We start from the raw sequence: 17105 nt of genomic DNA on the forward strand, positions 1-17105 counted from the left end.
ATAACACATAAATCATAACTCATTCTGAATCTTACTCTAAAAACAATACTTTTCTGTGCATTTTAAAACTTAGAAACCCTGTGTTTTTCAGGCATTATCACTGTTTCAGTGCTGCTTAATTTACTGTATCTGCTGAGTGAATGCTCTTTATGAGATTTAAGTTTATTTAGATGACTGAAATATGAAGGATTGGTAAGTACATTTACATGACATGAGAAAAAGGTTCAGTCATTTTGTTAGTTTAAACTTTCTACAAGATTCAATTAAATTCAAGTCAACTTTATTTGTATAGCGCCACTTCACAACAATGTTGTCACAGGGCACTTTACATACACGAATCAACATACACATCATATCGAGCCAATTCATACATATCCTATAATAGAAACCAACTGATTGCATCAAGTCATGACTTCGATCCAATCCTCCATCCTGAGCTGCACGCGGCGACAGTGGGAAGGAAAAAACTCCCCTTTAACAGGAAGAAAACCTCTGGCAGAACCCGGCTCAGGGAGGGCAGCCATCTGCCTCGACTGGTTGGGGTGGAGAGGACAGGAAAGACAGATCAACATGTACAACTGCACTTATTCAGGAAGACCTGCAGAAAAAAAGAGAAATAAGTTAGAGACGGCAATATTGGCATATATTTATACATTAATATATTAGAGAAAATTAGATTAAAAGATGTGAGGTAAGGCCAATTTATTTAGCTAGCACATTTAATCCACGAGGCAACCCAGTATGCTGTACATAACTGGAAGAAACACAATAGAGTACATAGAGTTAGGCTACGTTCACACTGCAGGACTCGCTGCTCACATCGGATGTTTTTGTGAAATCCAAATTTTTTGAAAGTCCGTTCAGATTTCCGATCAAATGTGACTTGTATGTGATCTCCTGTATGAACCTCAAGCACACCAGAAGCGTCCCGCATGCGTAGAAGACACGGCGACGTGCAGTGAGCATCTGTGTGACGTCTTTGTGTTTGTGGAAGTAAATATGGACGGCAGCAGAGCATTCGCTATTTTAAAAGTTTTGTCCAACCGCAGCCACAACATTGTGAATGGGTTTGTTTTAAGGAGACGTTTACAGAAGAGGAAAGTAAAAGTTTTGGTCAAGGACTTTTGTGGAGCTGTGGCAGCAACAACTGTAGAGAGAAACGTTTGGGTACGGAGTCGCAGTCAGGATCGGTGGGAGAGTGATGTGAGCGCATTTACCGATAGAGTTCATAAACAACAAACGCAGAATAATGACGTTTGTCGTGTGTCAATGACGCGTCTGTCGGATTAATGCGACCTGACCGTTCAGACTGAAGTCGCATGGCAAAAGATCAGATACATGTCGGATTTAGGACCACATATCCAAGCGGCCTGGGTCGCATTTGAAAATATCAGATATCAGATATCTGTGTCGTTCAGATTAAGAAAAGATCAGTTCGCATAGGGGCAAAAACATCTGATTTAAGTCACTTCAACCTGTAGTGTGAACATAGCCTAAGTCACATATTGTACATTTTTTAACTTATTTAGTTGTTTTTGTATTGCCTTTAAACTGCAGTGTGACTTTGGAAACTCTGCCTGTCTGGAATCACTGCACTTGACTGCAAAAGCTAGATTTTTTTAATTGTTGAAAAGCATATGCTTATAAAATGACTACTTAGCTATGAATGCAGTTTCCATTAGTAAATATGCTACTCAGTCCAACGCATTTTTATTTGACACCTTTCAAGCTGACGTTCAATTTAAAGTACTTTGGAGAAGGAAGGACATAGAAAGAGATCTACCAGAAAGAATCTGAAATATCTGTATAAATAAGAGCAAAAGCTTGCATGAAAACAAAAGGATGGAAAATATTCAAGACAAAAGGAGCATACTAAAAGAAGTAGCACAACAGAGATCAGTAAATTAAATGAAAGCTATCAAACTGGGAGCCAATTCTGCAGGAAATGAGATAAAAGCTCCGTCTCTCATTCTGGTCTGGTGAAAACAAGCAGGCCAGGCGTCGGAGAGGGTGATGTGGAACTGTGAGATGAGATGGAGCCATGAATGGTTTGAATTCAGTGAGAAAGATTTTAAATCCTTTAAGTTTTACTGGTACCCCGCATGGAGAGGATGAGGCAGGAGAAATGGGATCTGTCTTGGTGGTACGAGTCAGCGTTCTGGCTGCAGCACGTTCGAACACCAAGCTAAAATAGCTGTAGCAGTGGTCCAGTCTGGATGTGATGAAGGCGTGGACAAGGTTGGGACACAACGCTTATTTAGCCGATCAGGAAAAAACTGATCCAAATACCTGGTTTCATGTGAGCTAAAAGACTAATTCTGGTGATAAAATGGTGGTTTCTCACTGTAATGCTGGAAGTTGGTGGTATCCAGTAATTATATAATGCCATTATAAATCTCAGAGGTAACAATTTAGGTTCTGAATGAAGCAATTTAAGTTTCTTAAACTGATTGTTTTTTTTCAGACGTTACAGAGAAATAAAGATGAGTATGATTGTTATTAAAGTCTGTCTCCTGTCATCTGGTGTTTCTTTTTCTCATCTCCTGTTTGGTTTAGTAAAACCACTAATATTGATGAAACTTTATGATCAGCACACGATTTTCCTTCTGAAACTGGGAGGATGTTGTGCATTGTGTTTGCTGACCATCTCCTCTTCTCCTCAACGCAGCTTAATCCAGCTTCTGCCAGAAATGAGCGGTCTGAGTTTGTTTGTTTATCTTACGAGCCATTGGGATGTTTGCTGCATTTCAGTTGAAATCACAAACATGCTGAGTTTCTATATCAGCTCTGATGGACACAACGCAATGGCTTCTGAAGGAATTCAGACATTATTTTCATTACGTCCGATGCAACGCTGCTTTTTACATCCACATACGTGCATTTGTTTCAGCTGACATTTAAACGCATCATACAGTGTTCTTTTCCATCTGCAGACTGTTTCTGTTTTTACTTGGAAACATTAAGTTAAGGTAGTTGTAAGATTTTTCAGTATCGAAACTAAACTTGAATTCCTGGTTTGACTTTCAGGGAACTTTAAACCTTAAAACCTTTCAAACAGCTGCCGTTGATGATGTTTCTTCTGTTTGCTGGCCTACTTTATTGCAGGGCGGTGTACTTTTCCTATTCCACGGGCCAAATGACGACTGTGTCATATTGATGTTTCCAGAGCTGAAACGGAGTCTGAAAGGAAAACATTTTTCCACTCGCTAAAACAGTAAAACCTGAACGTGAGGTCAACCCAACAAGGCTTGTTTTAAGACAGCAGCCTTCACGTTTTCTAAACATTTCTTTTCCTCTTCAGAGATTTACATTGACTGTCATTCATGCTTTTACACTTTAATGTTAATCTAGTCAGAAACCACCATGTTGGTGCAAAAACATGAAGAGATTTCTTCTCAATGTGCTTCAGATTTTAGAGTCTATCGTTTTATTTTCTCGGATATCTTATGGAAATTTATCTGGAACTTTTCTCCCATACTTAAATTTTTATTATTATTAAAGATTAGATACACTTGTAAAGAAAATGTTCTTGTCTACAAATCATGCAGCTCAGGACATAAAATAAGTGGAGAGGAGCTAGTTTACATGTGCACTAGCCAGACTAGAGCTTATCCGAGCCAGAAGTGGTTGGAAAAAGGCAGCAGGTGTTTCAGAATGAGCCGCCTTGGGTGTCTCAAACGTTGCTTCTGCACCCTGGACATGAGTAAAAATGAACAACACGAAGCATATATTCATCTGCGTTAGGCCTCCTTTCTACAAAATGAAGCAACTTGAGGCTTGAACATAGAATATCAGGGGTAAAAAGCTGGTTTTGAACTAACTGTGGACTTAACTCTTGCTGCATTGTCACATGACTGTGTTGCAATATGGAACTATCTGCTAATACTTTTTCATTTTTTTGCTCCTCATTGACGAATCTCTCCATATTAAAGCATAAAAATGAGGTTAAACGTGAAGCACTACTTATGTATATGAAGGTTTGTCCTGATTTCTTGAGGATTAATAAGGCTGGTTCTTAATGCATTTGTTTTAATCTGTTAAAGATGATGAAAAAAGAAAACTCCTTGCCTGTTTCTAAAGAAACTTGAAAGCTTAGTTTGACATTACAAGCATGTATTGTTGAGGGTGAAATGTGAAATGTATTAACAATGTCATGATGGTGTCGTGTTGTTGAACCCCACACAGTGCGACACTTCCTGTCCCGTTCATAGCTGCTGTCGCTGTCCTGGGAGTGGACACAGGAAGTGGAATTCTCCATGGCGACAACAGAGGAGTGGTGCTGTTTACTCCCACTGTTTCTGGTGTTGTTTCATGGAATCCCCTGAAGCATTTATATAAAGAACCAGTCTGTGCAGCAGCCTGGATCAGACGGCAGCATGATTATATTTATTAAACTTAAATATTTTACTCAAACTTCAGTTTGGTGCGTGAGTTTGCATCGAGATGGGAGTTCCTATTTCTTTCAGCCTCTTTGCTCTTCAGAGGGTCCGATAAGTTAAATCCACCAATTATGCCTCAATCCTTGGAATTGTTGTTTGACTGAATCTGGTCAGAAAAACTGTATTTATTATATTTTATCTTCTCTTCTGGGATGTTTTAATATCAACTCGTGACACGTGAGTCAGTGAAAGTGGGAGCACTGAAACATCAGGAGTACGTTTCAGAGTGCTCAGTAGCGTGCTGTATTTTCTGTGTTGTCCTTGGGATTTCTGCAGTACTCTGGATTAATTTCCTTCCTCTGGTTTCTCCCTCCACTCTCTTCAGGCAGTCTACTTCAGTCAACAACAATAACCAGGCCTGCACAGTGAAGGGAGGCCTCTTAATTTAGCAGGCACACTCAGCACTTCCTCGAGTGTCATATTTTCACGCTCATCGTGTCACCTGTTGGTGTTCGCACGGAGGAATGTGGAGGGAGTTGGTGTTGGACCAGCACTTTATTCAGGATGACGTGGCTCAGTTATCAGCTGCTGTATGCCCATTAGGAGGTCTTTAGTCACTTTTAATTACAGTGTGGACACTGTGGTATGGACTTGTTACAAACCATTACTGGAGTTTCCTTGTGACACATTTTGTATCATTGCATTTAATAATGTCATTCCCAACAGGATTTAACGAATTATTTACAAAATTTTACTCAACTGACATGAATCTTAACAGGAGATAACTCACAGCAAGCTGCCATTTTCATGAAGCGCAGAATGTCTCCCAAAACAGTTGGAAGATTGAGTCCTGCAAAAGCCTGAACTTGATCATCAGTCATTTGATTTACTGTCCTCTAGTGTTGGACGTAAGCAGTGACTTGGAGGCTCTGGATAGTTGTACATGTGCAGCGGTCTGACAGTCTGAACAGCTTCTAGTGACTCTTTGTGTCTCCGTGCAGCAGCCCGTTGCCTCCAGGCCGTTGGACCGTCGTTCCTGCGAGACAGAGTTCTCTTACAGTGGATGCATTTTGGTTAAATAGTTGATGACCTGTAATTGTGTCTTCGTTGAGCGAGTTGGTGCTCGTATGGCACCTTCACCAGCACATCAGTCAGCTGGCCTGTACTGCAACAGCTGGGCCTGCTTCTCCAAATATCCACTCAGAGTAGGGACTAATGCTAACGTATACAGTTTAACTGGATTATTTAAAAAAAGGTCTTAAAGGAAGATGAAGCTTTTCTTAAAACAACAAATTTTGAAGAATCTGTTAAAGCAACTTTTTTTTTTTTTTTTAGCATTACAGATGAAATTCTGCTTTGGTTTCCATGGACACATGGATCAGCTGTTTAATTAGACCACTGCTTCATCCCGTAGACAAACCTGTGAAAGGAATCCATTTTCTAATTGAAGCGTGTCTTGCTATGCTGTGATAGGTAGTGAATTGTGCTTCCTCCAGCTTGCTAGTCGAGCTTTTCCTACTTGATATGTTTCATCAGATACCCAAAAAATGGACAAATAGTTTTTCATCACAAGCAGCGTTTAATTACTTTTTTTATGTGGGTAAACCTGCAAGAACATTCATTAATTAATTAATTCATTCATTCATTCATTTTCCTAACCTCTTAATTCCTTTAAGGGTCATGGGACAGCTGGAGCCTATTCCAGCTGTTTTTTGGGTGAAAGGCAGGGTACACCCTGGACAGGTTGCCAGTCCATCGCAGGACCTGCAAGAACAAGTTCAATAAAACCCTTCTCTTTGTGTGAAGTCTCAGGTTTATTATCAGTGATTTGTGGGCTGGAACTTTTACTTCCCAGACCTCCCAGAGGTCAGGCTTCTCACGACAGCAACATAAAGGAAGACATCGTACTACAGGCTTCTGATGATCACGTTCCTGAAATAATCCAGACTGGACTGCACACACATCCCTACACGGAAGGACAGAGAATAAACTTTCTGATGTCTTGTCTGGGACTTAATATACATAAAAAAAAAAAATTAAAAAAATCCATCTCTTGCTTATTTAATGCAGTAAATCATGTCTCAAATAACAAACCAAGTGGCAGTTAATGAGCACCAATTTGTCTCTTATTCAAACATTTCTAATCTTTGTTGGGGGCCACAGTTTGAGTGGGAAAACTTTGAGCTGCGCTGCTTTAAAACCTGAAACTCTTTCACTTCAATCTTCTCTGGAAGTGCTCAAGGCATTTGACTTCAGTTATTCCTTGCTTAAGTTGCTCTTGCCCATCCCTTTTCTTTGCCATTGGTTTTATGACTGGCTGTACTGTTTGCATTATATGTGCAATTTCCTCTGCATGTGAACGTAGGGGTAACAGGAGGGGGGGTGAGGCCTGTTCCGAAGGTTGCGCAGCTCTATTAAAAGAAATTTCTCTCTGTGGTATGCAAGCTTCAAAACATAGTCTAGCTCTGAGTCTTATCTGTGTGTGATCTGTGCTGCAACACCATAATTAGCACCTTCTTACTATACAGGTAGATGGCAATAAACTTCAGGCATGCTTGACAGTCTTGTGTAAGAATGTCCTTTTGTTTTGGTGTTTGTAATAAGTGCCCAACAAATGGAGAACTTAAAGTTTATTTTTATATTTATTGATCAGCAGATGACTTTTCGAAGGTAAAGCCGCTTTCACGGCTTCGCAGAGCTCAGTGACACTCCTGATTCACTGTTAGCTGAGTAACACGTGCGTGGACATTTACAGTGAAGGTTGGGACAGTAAACTGTATATTTCACATGTTGAGGTGTCAGAAGAAAGAAGATGACGTTCACTAAAAGTGGATCTGAATGTTTCCCTTGTTTAGACTTAACAGCGGCCCCAGTCACGCCAAAAATCCAGACTGTTGTTTTAGCAACAGTTGATTGCAAACTCATATCAATAACCAACAAAAACAAAATGTACAACAAGGAAAATGTGGCATTGCAATCCTGTGGCATGTAGCTAATAAACATAGAGGCTAAATTTGGCATCACAGAGCTGTTAAATTCTCAAATAAACCCTCAGAAAACTTGAAGACTAGATGCGAAAGTTCACAGTTCACTGCCAGCTCGCACACCCCAGTGCAACACATGCACACCCTTAGTCGCTAAACGTGTAATAAAGAAGTGCTGCAGCGTTGTGAGCCCTGAGTAAACAAGCTTAGTGATGACAGCAACATATGCATAGCTTTCAGAAAGATGACTTCACAATGCAGCTAGCTGACCAAACTTGATCCTTCACTATTCTGCAACAATGGCAGCCATTGATGGGTCTGACTCACATGGTTAAACCTATCCTTGGTTTCCTGTCAGAGGGATCCACCAACAAGTTCTCCTTTAGATTTAGTTCATATTACATGAAGAATGTAGAGTTTTATTCTCTTCTAATAGTCCAAGCATCCTTATTGTAAATTAAATGATTGTAAATTACATTTTAAATGCATAAAACCACACACAGCTTCACCCATGTGCATTGACTCCTCGTGGAAAAGCTGCTTCCATTTTGTACAATTAAATCTTTATATATTATCATTATATTTATCATTAGTTTAAAAGACTAAGTAACTCAGTAAGTAAGACTAAGTAAAAGTAACTGAAGAACTTCCTGAGAGAGCTTTGGCTAAAACCTAGTTACTACCAATGGACCTACCACATGACCCCTCCTCTACATCCCCTTTCCATTTTAGGTTAAAGTGGTGGTCCATCTATCAGAATGGCCCTCCAAAACCTCTGTCTCAGAACTGTGGTGCTTTCTGACCAACCAGCTCTAGTTCTCACCAGTTTAACTGGGACAGAAAGTGGGGGGACTTTACTCCACTGAAGTAAACAGTTTAGAAATTTGGTCATAAAAGATGATCATTAATTTGTCAGGCTCCATACCAAGCTGCGTTCACCCCAAATAAACCGTGCATTCAGACGAACAAGCTAGTTTTGAAAGATGTTAACATTTCGAATTTACATGAATCCAGTTTACCCACTGAAAGACACAATACAAAATGTTTGCAATTTTCCTGGTGATGTGCCTCCATCGATGGCTACCTTGTTATCTGACTGGGATTCTTCCTGTACTGGCTGCAGAGAATTCACAGTACAAATTTCTTTAAATTTAAATTATTTTTTTATTTTTTTATTTTTAAAATATAAATTTTAAAAAAAAACATGAAAGCTATTTTCTTTTTCTTTTACACTTCGCTTAATTGTTGATTCATTTTTTAAAAAATGTATTGAAACATTAATAGTTCAGCCGTGAGGTGTTCAGGTAAAACTTCTTCAAGAGGCGTGATCCAGTTGCTCCAGTTGCATCTTTTAGTGACCTTTGAGAACTGACTTTTCAGGTTCAGAACCTTTTCATTTCAGTCTTAATGAGCTGACTCATCCCAACCAATTAAATTTAGGTTAGGGAACCAGTATCAGCAGGAATCACTGCTCCTGCAAACCAAAATAATATTGGGGTGAATTTGAACTGGGCCAAATGGTCAGTGGTTGGTGAGTTAAAATCACATTGAAATTTGTCTCAAAGGAGACCAACGGCTCTTCAGCGCTGTCACTTGTGCAACTGGTGGTGTATCTTTTTTTTTTCTAAACTGTGCATATGTGTTTGACCAATCCATGTGTGCTTGGGCCATCTGGGCCAATCACCGTTCAGATGTTTCCTCTTGTACTGGAAAAGCAACTACTTCAGAGGTGGCCAGGTCTGATTCCCGAGAGCTGCAGCCCTGCAAGCATTGGGAGTTTCCCTGCTACAACACACCCGACACACATCAGGCATAATCAGCAGGCTGGTGCAGAACTGGACATCGAACTCTGCACCAGTCTGCTAATCACCCCGTGATTTGACTCAGGTGTGTTGCAGCAGGGAAACAGCCTCTCTCTACCTCTAAACTGGTACAGGTTGGGGCAAAGAACGTTCTCACCATTGTAGCTCCACAAACTTTGGTAATGAGTTCCTTCCGTCCAGGTATTAAAAAGAAGGGGTGTTTCCTCCTGCAGTAATTTTGAAATGGTTCCTGCTACCAAAAAGTGCTTCTTGTTTTAGTGCTTTGCTCATGAGTGTCTTTTTGATCAAACTGCAGATAAACTGAAAAGCTTCCCTGTGGAGTCCGATAGCATCAGACTTAAGCTGAACATTAACAAAAGCGCAGAGGAAGAACACACAACTTTGGTGTTTTAGCACATCCTGAATTCAGTTTGTCTGAATTCCATCGTTGCTTGTTTCTGGTATTTTAGTTGAGATTCCATCTGCCTTTATCTTCAGCGTCTGGAGAGGAATGGCATGAAACTGATTTCAGGTCTGATTAGCCACCGGTGTGCGTCAACCTTAAGCATTGATGTAACGTAACCAGATCTGTTCCTGGTTCAGTCGGGTGATGAGAACATGTAGAAAAGAGGTCACGCCAGGTTTCCTTTCGCTATCGTCCACCTGCTGTGTCATCACCTGCAGGGCACAAAGCTCACACTTTAAACTAAAGCTGGTGTAAGAATCGACAATACTCTGGTAAAATAATATCATGCCTCAAATTAGGTTTTTTTCTTAGGCTGTTTTTTATTTAATCGTCTTCATTCTGATACATGGAAATATTTGCACAAAGTAATGGCGTCACTGTTTGGCATCAAAGCGTGTGTGTAAACTTATGATACTTTTTTAGTTGGGAAATAAAAGTCAAAACTCTAAGTTATTTCAGCGTTTTTAGTGATGTACACAGGATTTTCTTTTGACTGTCTACAACACAAAGCTGGGCCTGAAAATTAAATTATGAAACAGTATAAGAAACAGTTCTGCTTATCTTAAACACACCAAAGTGAAACATTGAGATGAAAAACACCTGTTACACCTCTCCACTGTCTGTGTTTATTATTATACCACCATAGACCCTTTAATAGAACCTTGTAGACTCATTTCTAAAACTGTTCACTAATAATTGTTAATCACTGAAAGGTCTGTGAGATTAGCTGTCTGACACAATATATTTTATTATTATCACGGTTTTCCTGTATCTATGATTTAGTTTGTTTTGTTTGGACAATACCAATTTAATTCTTTTTAATTTGTAAATTATGATTTTCAATTTTTCTTTAGAAGCACAGAATGATTATAAGATTATTTGTGACATTTAGTTAATTGTAATGACGATTAACTTGCAATATTGATGAATATAATTCAAATATTAAATGTTTTAATGATATTTTCTTTGGCTGATGTTTTTTTATTGGCCTTGCAGCTTGTTTAAAACCTACATGATTCATTACTGATCATGTTTAAATGACATCAGCCCATCTGAACAGGATTTTCTGGTCTCCTTGATCTGATCTGTGATAAGAGCAGTTTTCTGTAAATATACCGGAACCGCGATGGTCTCACAGATTCTGGTAAATGTTCTGGGATCGGTAAAGTCCATCAGCTGATTGTCCTCTGATGGTAAACAGAGAAGCTGTCTGCAAGGCCTTGTGCTGTCCAGCACTGCCACAACCCTAAATCCCCTCCTCCCTCCCTATCCTTTAAGCAGCGAGCTGACCATCTGTTCGGGGAACCAGGCCATAACTCTGTGTTCAAAACACACACACACACACGAACACACACACATACATGTAGACACAGTGCAGTCACACATGCAAGGAAACAGACGTGCATTTATCCGAGACAGGCAATGCCTACATGGGCTCTACATGCGTGTGCCTGAATTCAGCCACACACAGTTTGTGTCGTGGAAAGGTTAATGGTGACACTTCCTGTGTTTCCTAACTGTGTGTTTGAACTTGGAAAGGGGAGAGGCCCCTCACGCTGGTATGTCTGTTTGGCACATGAATGTGTCAAAGTTGCTGAGGTAACACATGGCAGGTTGGATACAAGGCGACAGGAAATGACCAGGCATGGGCGCAGCGTTGTGTCATTTCCCTGCTGGTGTGTTTTCTGCCATGTGCACCAACTATATTTGTCAATGTTCCATTTCCTGTTTTCGCTTGTTTTGCTTTGGTCCTGTAGCTCATGGTGGTTGACATTTAACAAAAAATGCGACTTTCATTTATATATTGACAGTAAATTAGTAAGAATCATGCATTTAGAGTTGTAAATTATATTCATAATATAAAAACACCTGTAATCCACAAACTGCACCATATTTCAACTTATTGAAAGGAGACAAAATTACACTTCATGCTGTGTTTACCTGTTGCCACCTGTTCTGTTTTTCTATTTGTTAATTAATTATTTATAAATGTACTTTTAATCTAGTTAGTTAGTGTTTTGTAGGTTTTGCTAGATGTTCACGTACACTAGGCTTAATAATCGCAGAAACTGCTTTTATGATTCTTATTAGAACTGTAACAATGAATCAATTGCTAATAGTATCTGTTGATGAAACACAAATTATAATAGTGAACAACTTTTATTACAATACATATTCCATTCAATAAAATAAATTTAAATGAGGTTATTTTTAATGGATGGTAATTGAATGTTGTTCTAAGTGAAATTACAATCAGAAACATTGGAATTAATTTGGGAAATAATCTCTGCTTGACATTATTTTCAGTCACAAGACAGAGATTTTTTTTAAAAAAAAGCACAGACTTTGTTTTTGTGTGGGCAAAAAAATGAACACAAGTAACCCAACTTCCCAGTTTCCATCGAATGCAGCAAAGCAGCTGCAGTTTTTCAACCAAATGGGAGATGTTGCGGTGAGCCATGGAACAAAGCAATAAATCAGAAAAATAAAGCCTCATTTTTAGACAGTCTTGTCGCAGTTTTATGTTTAAAGAACAGACACATCAACACACCCCTTTGCTGGGTGAGTAAAACCCCCCTCATTCTACTGGTGCAGCACATATTACTGTATTTGTTGACTGGTCGCACTGGGATACAATGACAGATTCTGCCCAAAGGTTGCAATAGTAAGAGGGCTGTCTCATTACCAAGAAATACAATAAAACATGCTGTTCACCAGTTGTAAGATCTGAATGAGTTTTTTTTTGTTTCTTTGGAATTTTCTTTGCTTTGAATGATATAAATTGCAGAATTCATATTGATGTCCTTGTACCAGTCAAACGTCCTAACTTCTGTAAATTCTTTTGAAGCTAGACTGAAATACATCCGCAAGCTGCTGCAGTTAGTCAGGAATCTAAAGTGATACAGGATGCCTTTACTTCTCAACCTGTATGAAGAAACCACAACTGATACCAACAAGCTGAAACCCATTCCTGTTTGCTTTGAAAACTGTTATCTGAAGATGAAAGGTGTGCTTTAAGCAAAGCAGGCAAAACATACAGATAAATTATAACTCATTTCATAATAACTCCTGGAATGCACTGAACATTTCAATCTGATGATACACAAGTCTGTATTGTTGTCTAGGTTGGCACACCTCATGCGATCAACAAACCCAACCACATGACATATTACATTGTAAAAGATGTGGTGTTTCAACTTTAATCCTTCTGTCTCTCCTCTGAGAATAATTTCAGGTTCTTTTTAATTCATACTGATATATTATGTCAATATTATGTGTGAGAGAAGTGCCTAAAACCTGCATGATGATGACAAAGAAACCCCAGAGCAGCGTTTTTTGTTGCCGCTGCTTCTTTGTCTCCATGTGGCCCCTGCTCTCCCATCGTGTCCCTCTGCTGTGTATTAAAGCAGGGACTTGTGAATGGTGTGATTGTGCATTGAGTGAAGAGGATGGCAGCTGCTGGTCTTGGGGCCGGCGAGAGCTTACGTGTGCAAGTCAGGAGTGGGGATGTGTGTTAATGGTAAATCCTGCGGATCCAGATGACTTATCCTTTTATCCTGTATGAGTATGCATGTCAGGCTCCGGCAAAATAATTTGGCCCTCGAGTAGATTACATAACAGCACATGAGGGTCTTTGTGTCATAATCTGACAAATTTCGTAACGTGGCGGATTTCAGAGGATTGTGCAGAACACCCTGCTCGTACATCAGTTTGCTGGTTGCGTTCAGAGAAGTTGGATCTGGTCTCAAACAAATCTGTGTTTTTTAATGTGTGTAGAAGATTGATCCGTGTCTTGTCTCTTTGTCGTCCCTCTCTTTTACAGTTGTGATGTCTTGAGATTTTGGCCCCTCCAGCCCAGTAAAGGACATCCCAGTGCCGGGCTGCTGCTCATGGGAACTCCTGCTTCGCCATGAGTGCTCATGATGGGGTTGGTGGTGTTGGTGGCATGGGTACCCTGGGCCGGCGGCAGCGCTTTGAGAACTCAGAGTTCACCGTGCGCATCTATCCAGGCGCCCTGGCAGAGGGCACCATCTACTGCCCAATCAGTGCCCGCAAGACCACCACAGCTGCTGAGGCCATTGAACGTGTCATCGAACGGCTGGAGCTGGACCGCACTAAGTGTTATGTTCTCGCTGAGGTGAAGGAGTTTGGTGGGGAGGAATGGATTCTGAATCCCAGCGACTGTCCAGTCCAGAGGATGATGCTCTGGCCCCGCGTGGCTCTAGAGCACCGTCCACTGTCCGGTGGGGAGGATTACCGCTTCCTCCTGAGGCAGAAGAACCTGGATGGCTCCATTCATTACGGCGGCAGCCTCCAGATGTGGCTCCAGGTCACAGAGGAGCGCAGGCGCATGGTAGAACGTGGACTGCTGCCACAGCCCGAATCTCAGGGTGACCAAGCGGATCTGTGCTGCCTGGCGGAGCTTAACGAGCGCTCGCTGCTGGACAACCTGCGCTCGCGCTTCCACCAGGAAAAAATCTACACCTATGTCGGAAGCATCCTCATTGTCATCAACCCCTTCAAGTTCCTGCCAATCTACAACCCCAAGTATGTGAAGATGTACGATCATCACACACTGGGAGATTTGGAGCCACATATTTACGCGGTGGCAGACGCAGCATATCACGCCATGCTGCGGCGGCAGAGGAATCAGTGCATCGTTATATCTGGGGAGAGCGGCTCTGGCAAGACGCAAAGCACAAACTTTCTCATTCATCATCTTACGGCTCTCAGTCAGAAGGGCTTCGCCAGTGGAGTGGAGCAGATAATCTTGGGGGCAGGACCAGTATTAGAGGTGAGTAAAACACTTTTCTTCTTCTGTTCGGTGCAAACATAAATGTGTTTTCTGACTGGTCAAAGAAACAGAGGAAGGTACCATTTTCCAACACTGTAGGCACAATATGCAAAATAAACTCCAATACCTCATTTAAATGCTCACCTTCAAAATCCATGTCCTCAGATTATTTAAGATTTTGTTTGTACTGTTCTGTTTGTACTGAGAAAATATCAAACAAGGTTTTGATAGAAAATGGTCACAAATTCAAATAGAAATGCAAGCGAGTTTTGTATCCTGTTTTCTCAAAACTGAACCTTCAAATGAAGACGGTTGTTGGAGTAAAAGCAAAGCAGACAAGCTGCTTTCAAACGAGAATTTCATCAGGAAAAGAAATGGAAAAAATGGCACAAGACCAAAACACAGGTATTGACAAAATGTTACAACAGCTATAAATCAAAAAGGGGCCATAACAGGCAAGTTGCTGCTTGAAACAAGCAAGTTATGCTTGTTCAAAATGTGCAAGAGTTTGCATGTAAAGATGGGTGTCTAGATTTAGAACTGACATTCAGGAGTTGTCTCGGAGTTATGAAATCTGGACTACCTGTTTGTGGGAAATTTCTGTTAAAAGATTGATTGCAGTACCTTTTATAAAAAATTTTTTTTTACTGCATTAAAAACACATCTGTTTCATCCCACATTAGTGCAGAAATGGTTTCAGTTTTCTTTGAGCTACAAATTTGCTCACTATCAGAAGCTGCATTTTCATTGCATTTTCTTGCAAAGTAAAAGCAATATTTGTAAGTTTTGGCAAACAACAATTGTAAATTGCAGGCGTTTCCATTGAACAGTGTTCATTGCATAAACCCCAGTTCTCGTAAAATGAGATTTTATGAGAATTGCGGCCTATGCAGAGTTGCCATGTAGGGTTATTTTGTGGTTTTCTATTTGCTGCAGAGAATTTGCTACAGCTTTTCAAAACTTTTCTCCATCGTGTTTATTTCTAAAACTCTGAAATTTGCTCCCGTTTGTTCTATACCGCACCATCTTTATCAGAAATGAACTGGTCACGACCCCTTACACCACGCCCAGAAATACTATAAAGTGTTTCCATGACACATTTGAGATATATTTCTCTATCCAAACATCTGAAAAACCACTTGGTGAGAGCGTAAAAACTTTTTAGTGGTGTTTCAGTCTTTTTCCCAAAATTTCTTTTTTTTTTATTTACATTTTTTATTGTGATATTTAGCTTTTGCTTAATTCTCGTTGTAATGGAAACACACCTAGAGAGATTCCCTCGTCCCTGAGCCAAAACTTCTCCAAAGTTAGTCAGGATTTTAAGTTCAACTAAAAGCCTTGGCATCTTTTTATGCCCCAAAGGTTTGTTTGTTAATTCTGCGTTAATACTTTATGCTGTTTTGCTTCGGTAAATGCAGTCCTGTCGCTCCAACCCTCAACGGGACTTCCAGTTTAGTTCTGTGCAGCTCTTAACACGAGTTACACAACACTGTTAAGCTACAACTGTCTTACCCACATACAGAGATTTATTACACTTTTAGTCCAGCTGTGTTGGGATTATTTTGTGCACAAAGGAGCTCTATCTGCAAGCAGCAGTGGTCTATCACTGCTCCAGTTATAGTCTTGTTTTCTCTCTCTCTCTCTACATGGTGGAAATTAAGGTAGATGCTGAAGAGGCCCAGTCAGAGGTTGTGAAGGAAACTGCTTGTTTTCATATTACTCAAGACATTCCGCTCATATTCTTTTTCTCCTTCAGGGACCCGTCACTTTAATACACTCCAGTCAATAGTCATTGAGAAGTTTACAACTACACATTGTTTTCTCATTTGTCCTACTGAATTCCTGAACTGTATGCACAATGCTGCCGCTCAGAAAGGCAAATACAGGTTGCATGCTGTCAACAGCGTTGCCATATTTTATGAGGGGTGTAATCCCTCACTGTCAAATCACCTGACCTTCGAGTGTTTACTTTTGGTTTGCTCACAATGAACAGGGCAGCTTGGCAGAAATCCATACATGTTCCCCGATAGTTCTTTATCTCTTCATCAGCCAAGAGATGATGCGTGACTGTGCTCGTTCCTTCCATTATTAAAAAATGATTCACAAATTAAAATATTTTGTATACAAGTGTTTGGAATATTTATTTTTTCCTCATTTCCTCATTTCCTGTTTAAAAGGATTAAATACAGATACTTTTAGGATTAATGTCAACTTAAAACTGGCAGCTTGAAGTCACAGTCCAAAGGTAGCTCACATGACAGCATTTCTGGCAACAAGTAGCTCTACGCTTTGTTTTACTGTCTTCCATTTGGCAAATCCACTTCTAAGGAATGCCATTCATAGGCATGTCTCCTGGTTTAATGTGTAAGCACATCGTGTTAATCCTCAACACACTAACACGAGTGAGTAGTTTAGAGTGCAGAGGAGCAGCCCGTAATTGTTTGCACAGTAAGATTGCATATCTGCCTGCTGCTGATTGATGCCAAGACTGAAGCCTCTGTGCTACTGCAAGGAGAGATAGGCGAGAGGAGTGGAGGAACATTAGCCAAAATGACCTCAGAGGAGTCACTTATCTTCATGTCTTTGAAGCTTTTCATTGAAGGAAGTAGAGAAGTGCTGGGCGATGTGGAACAGTGTTTATCACAGGTTTCTGTCACCGATGCAGTAATTTTAGCCTCT

General features: G+C 40.3%; 1 protein-coding gene across 7 annotated transcripts in view; it reads left to right on the forward strand.

The window, feature by feature from the left end:
* myo9aa (myosin IXAa) overlaps positions 1-17105 on the forward strand; it is a 122271-nt gene that overhangs the window by 8988 nt on the left and 96178 nt on the right. For all 7 annotated transcript variants that reach the window (XM_079240383.1, XM_079240387.1, XM_079240384.1 and 4 more), the window contains exon 2: positions 13455-14426. In XM_079240383.1, coding sequence (XP_079096509.1) covers positions 13542-14426 — 885 coding nt within the window. In that variant the 5' untranslated portion in view covers positions 13455-13541. The remainder of the gene's footprint in view (positions 1-13454; positions 14427-17105) is intronic.

Source organism: Telmatherina bonti (assembly GCF_933228915.1).
Source record: "Telmatherina bonti genome assembly, chromosome: 1".
NCBI classification, from domain to species: Eukaryota; Metazoa; Chordata; class Actinopteri; order Atheriniformes; family Telmatherinidae; genus Telmatherina; species Telmatherina bonti.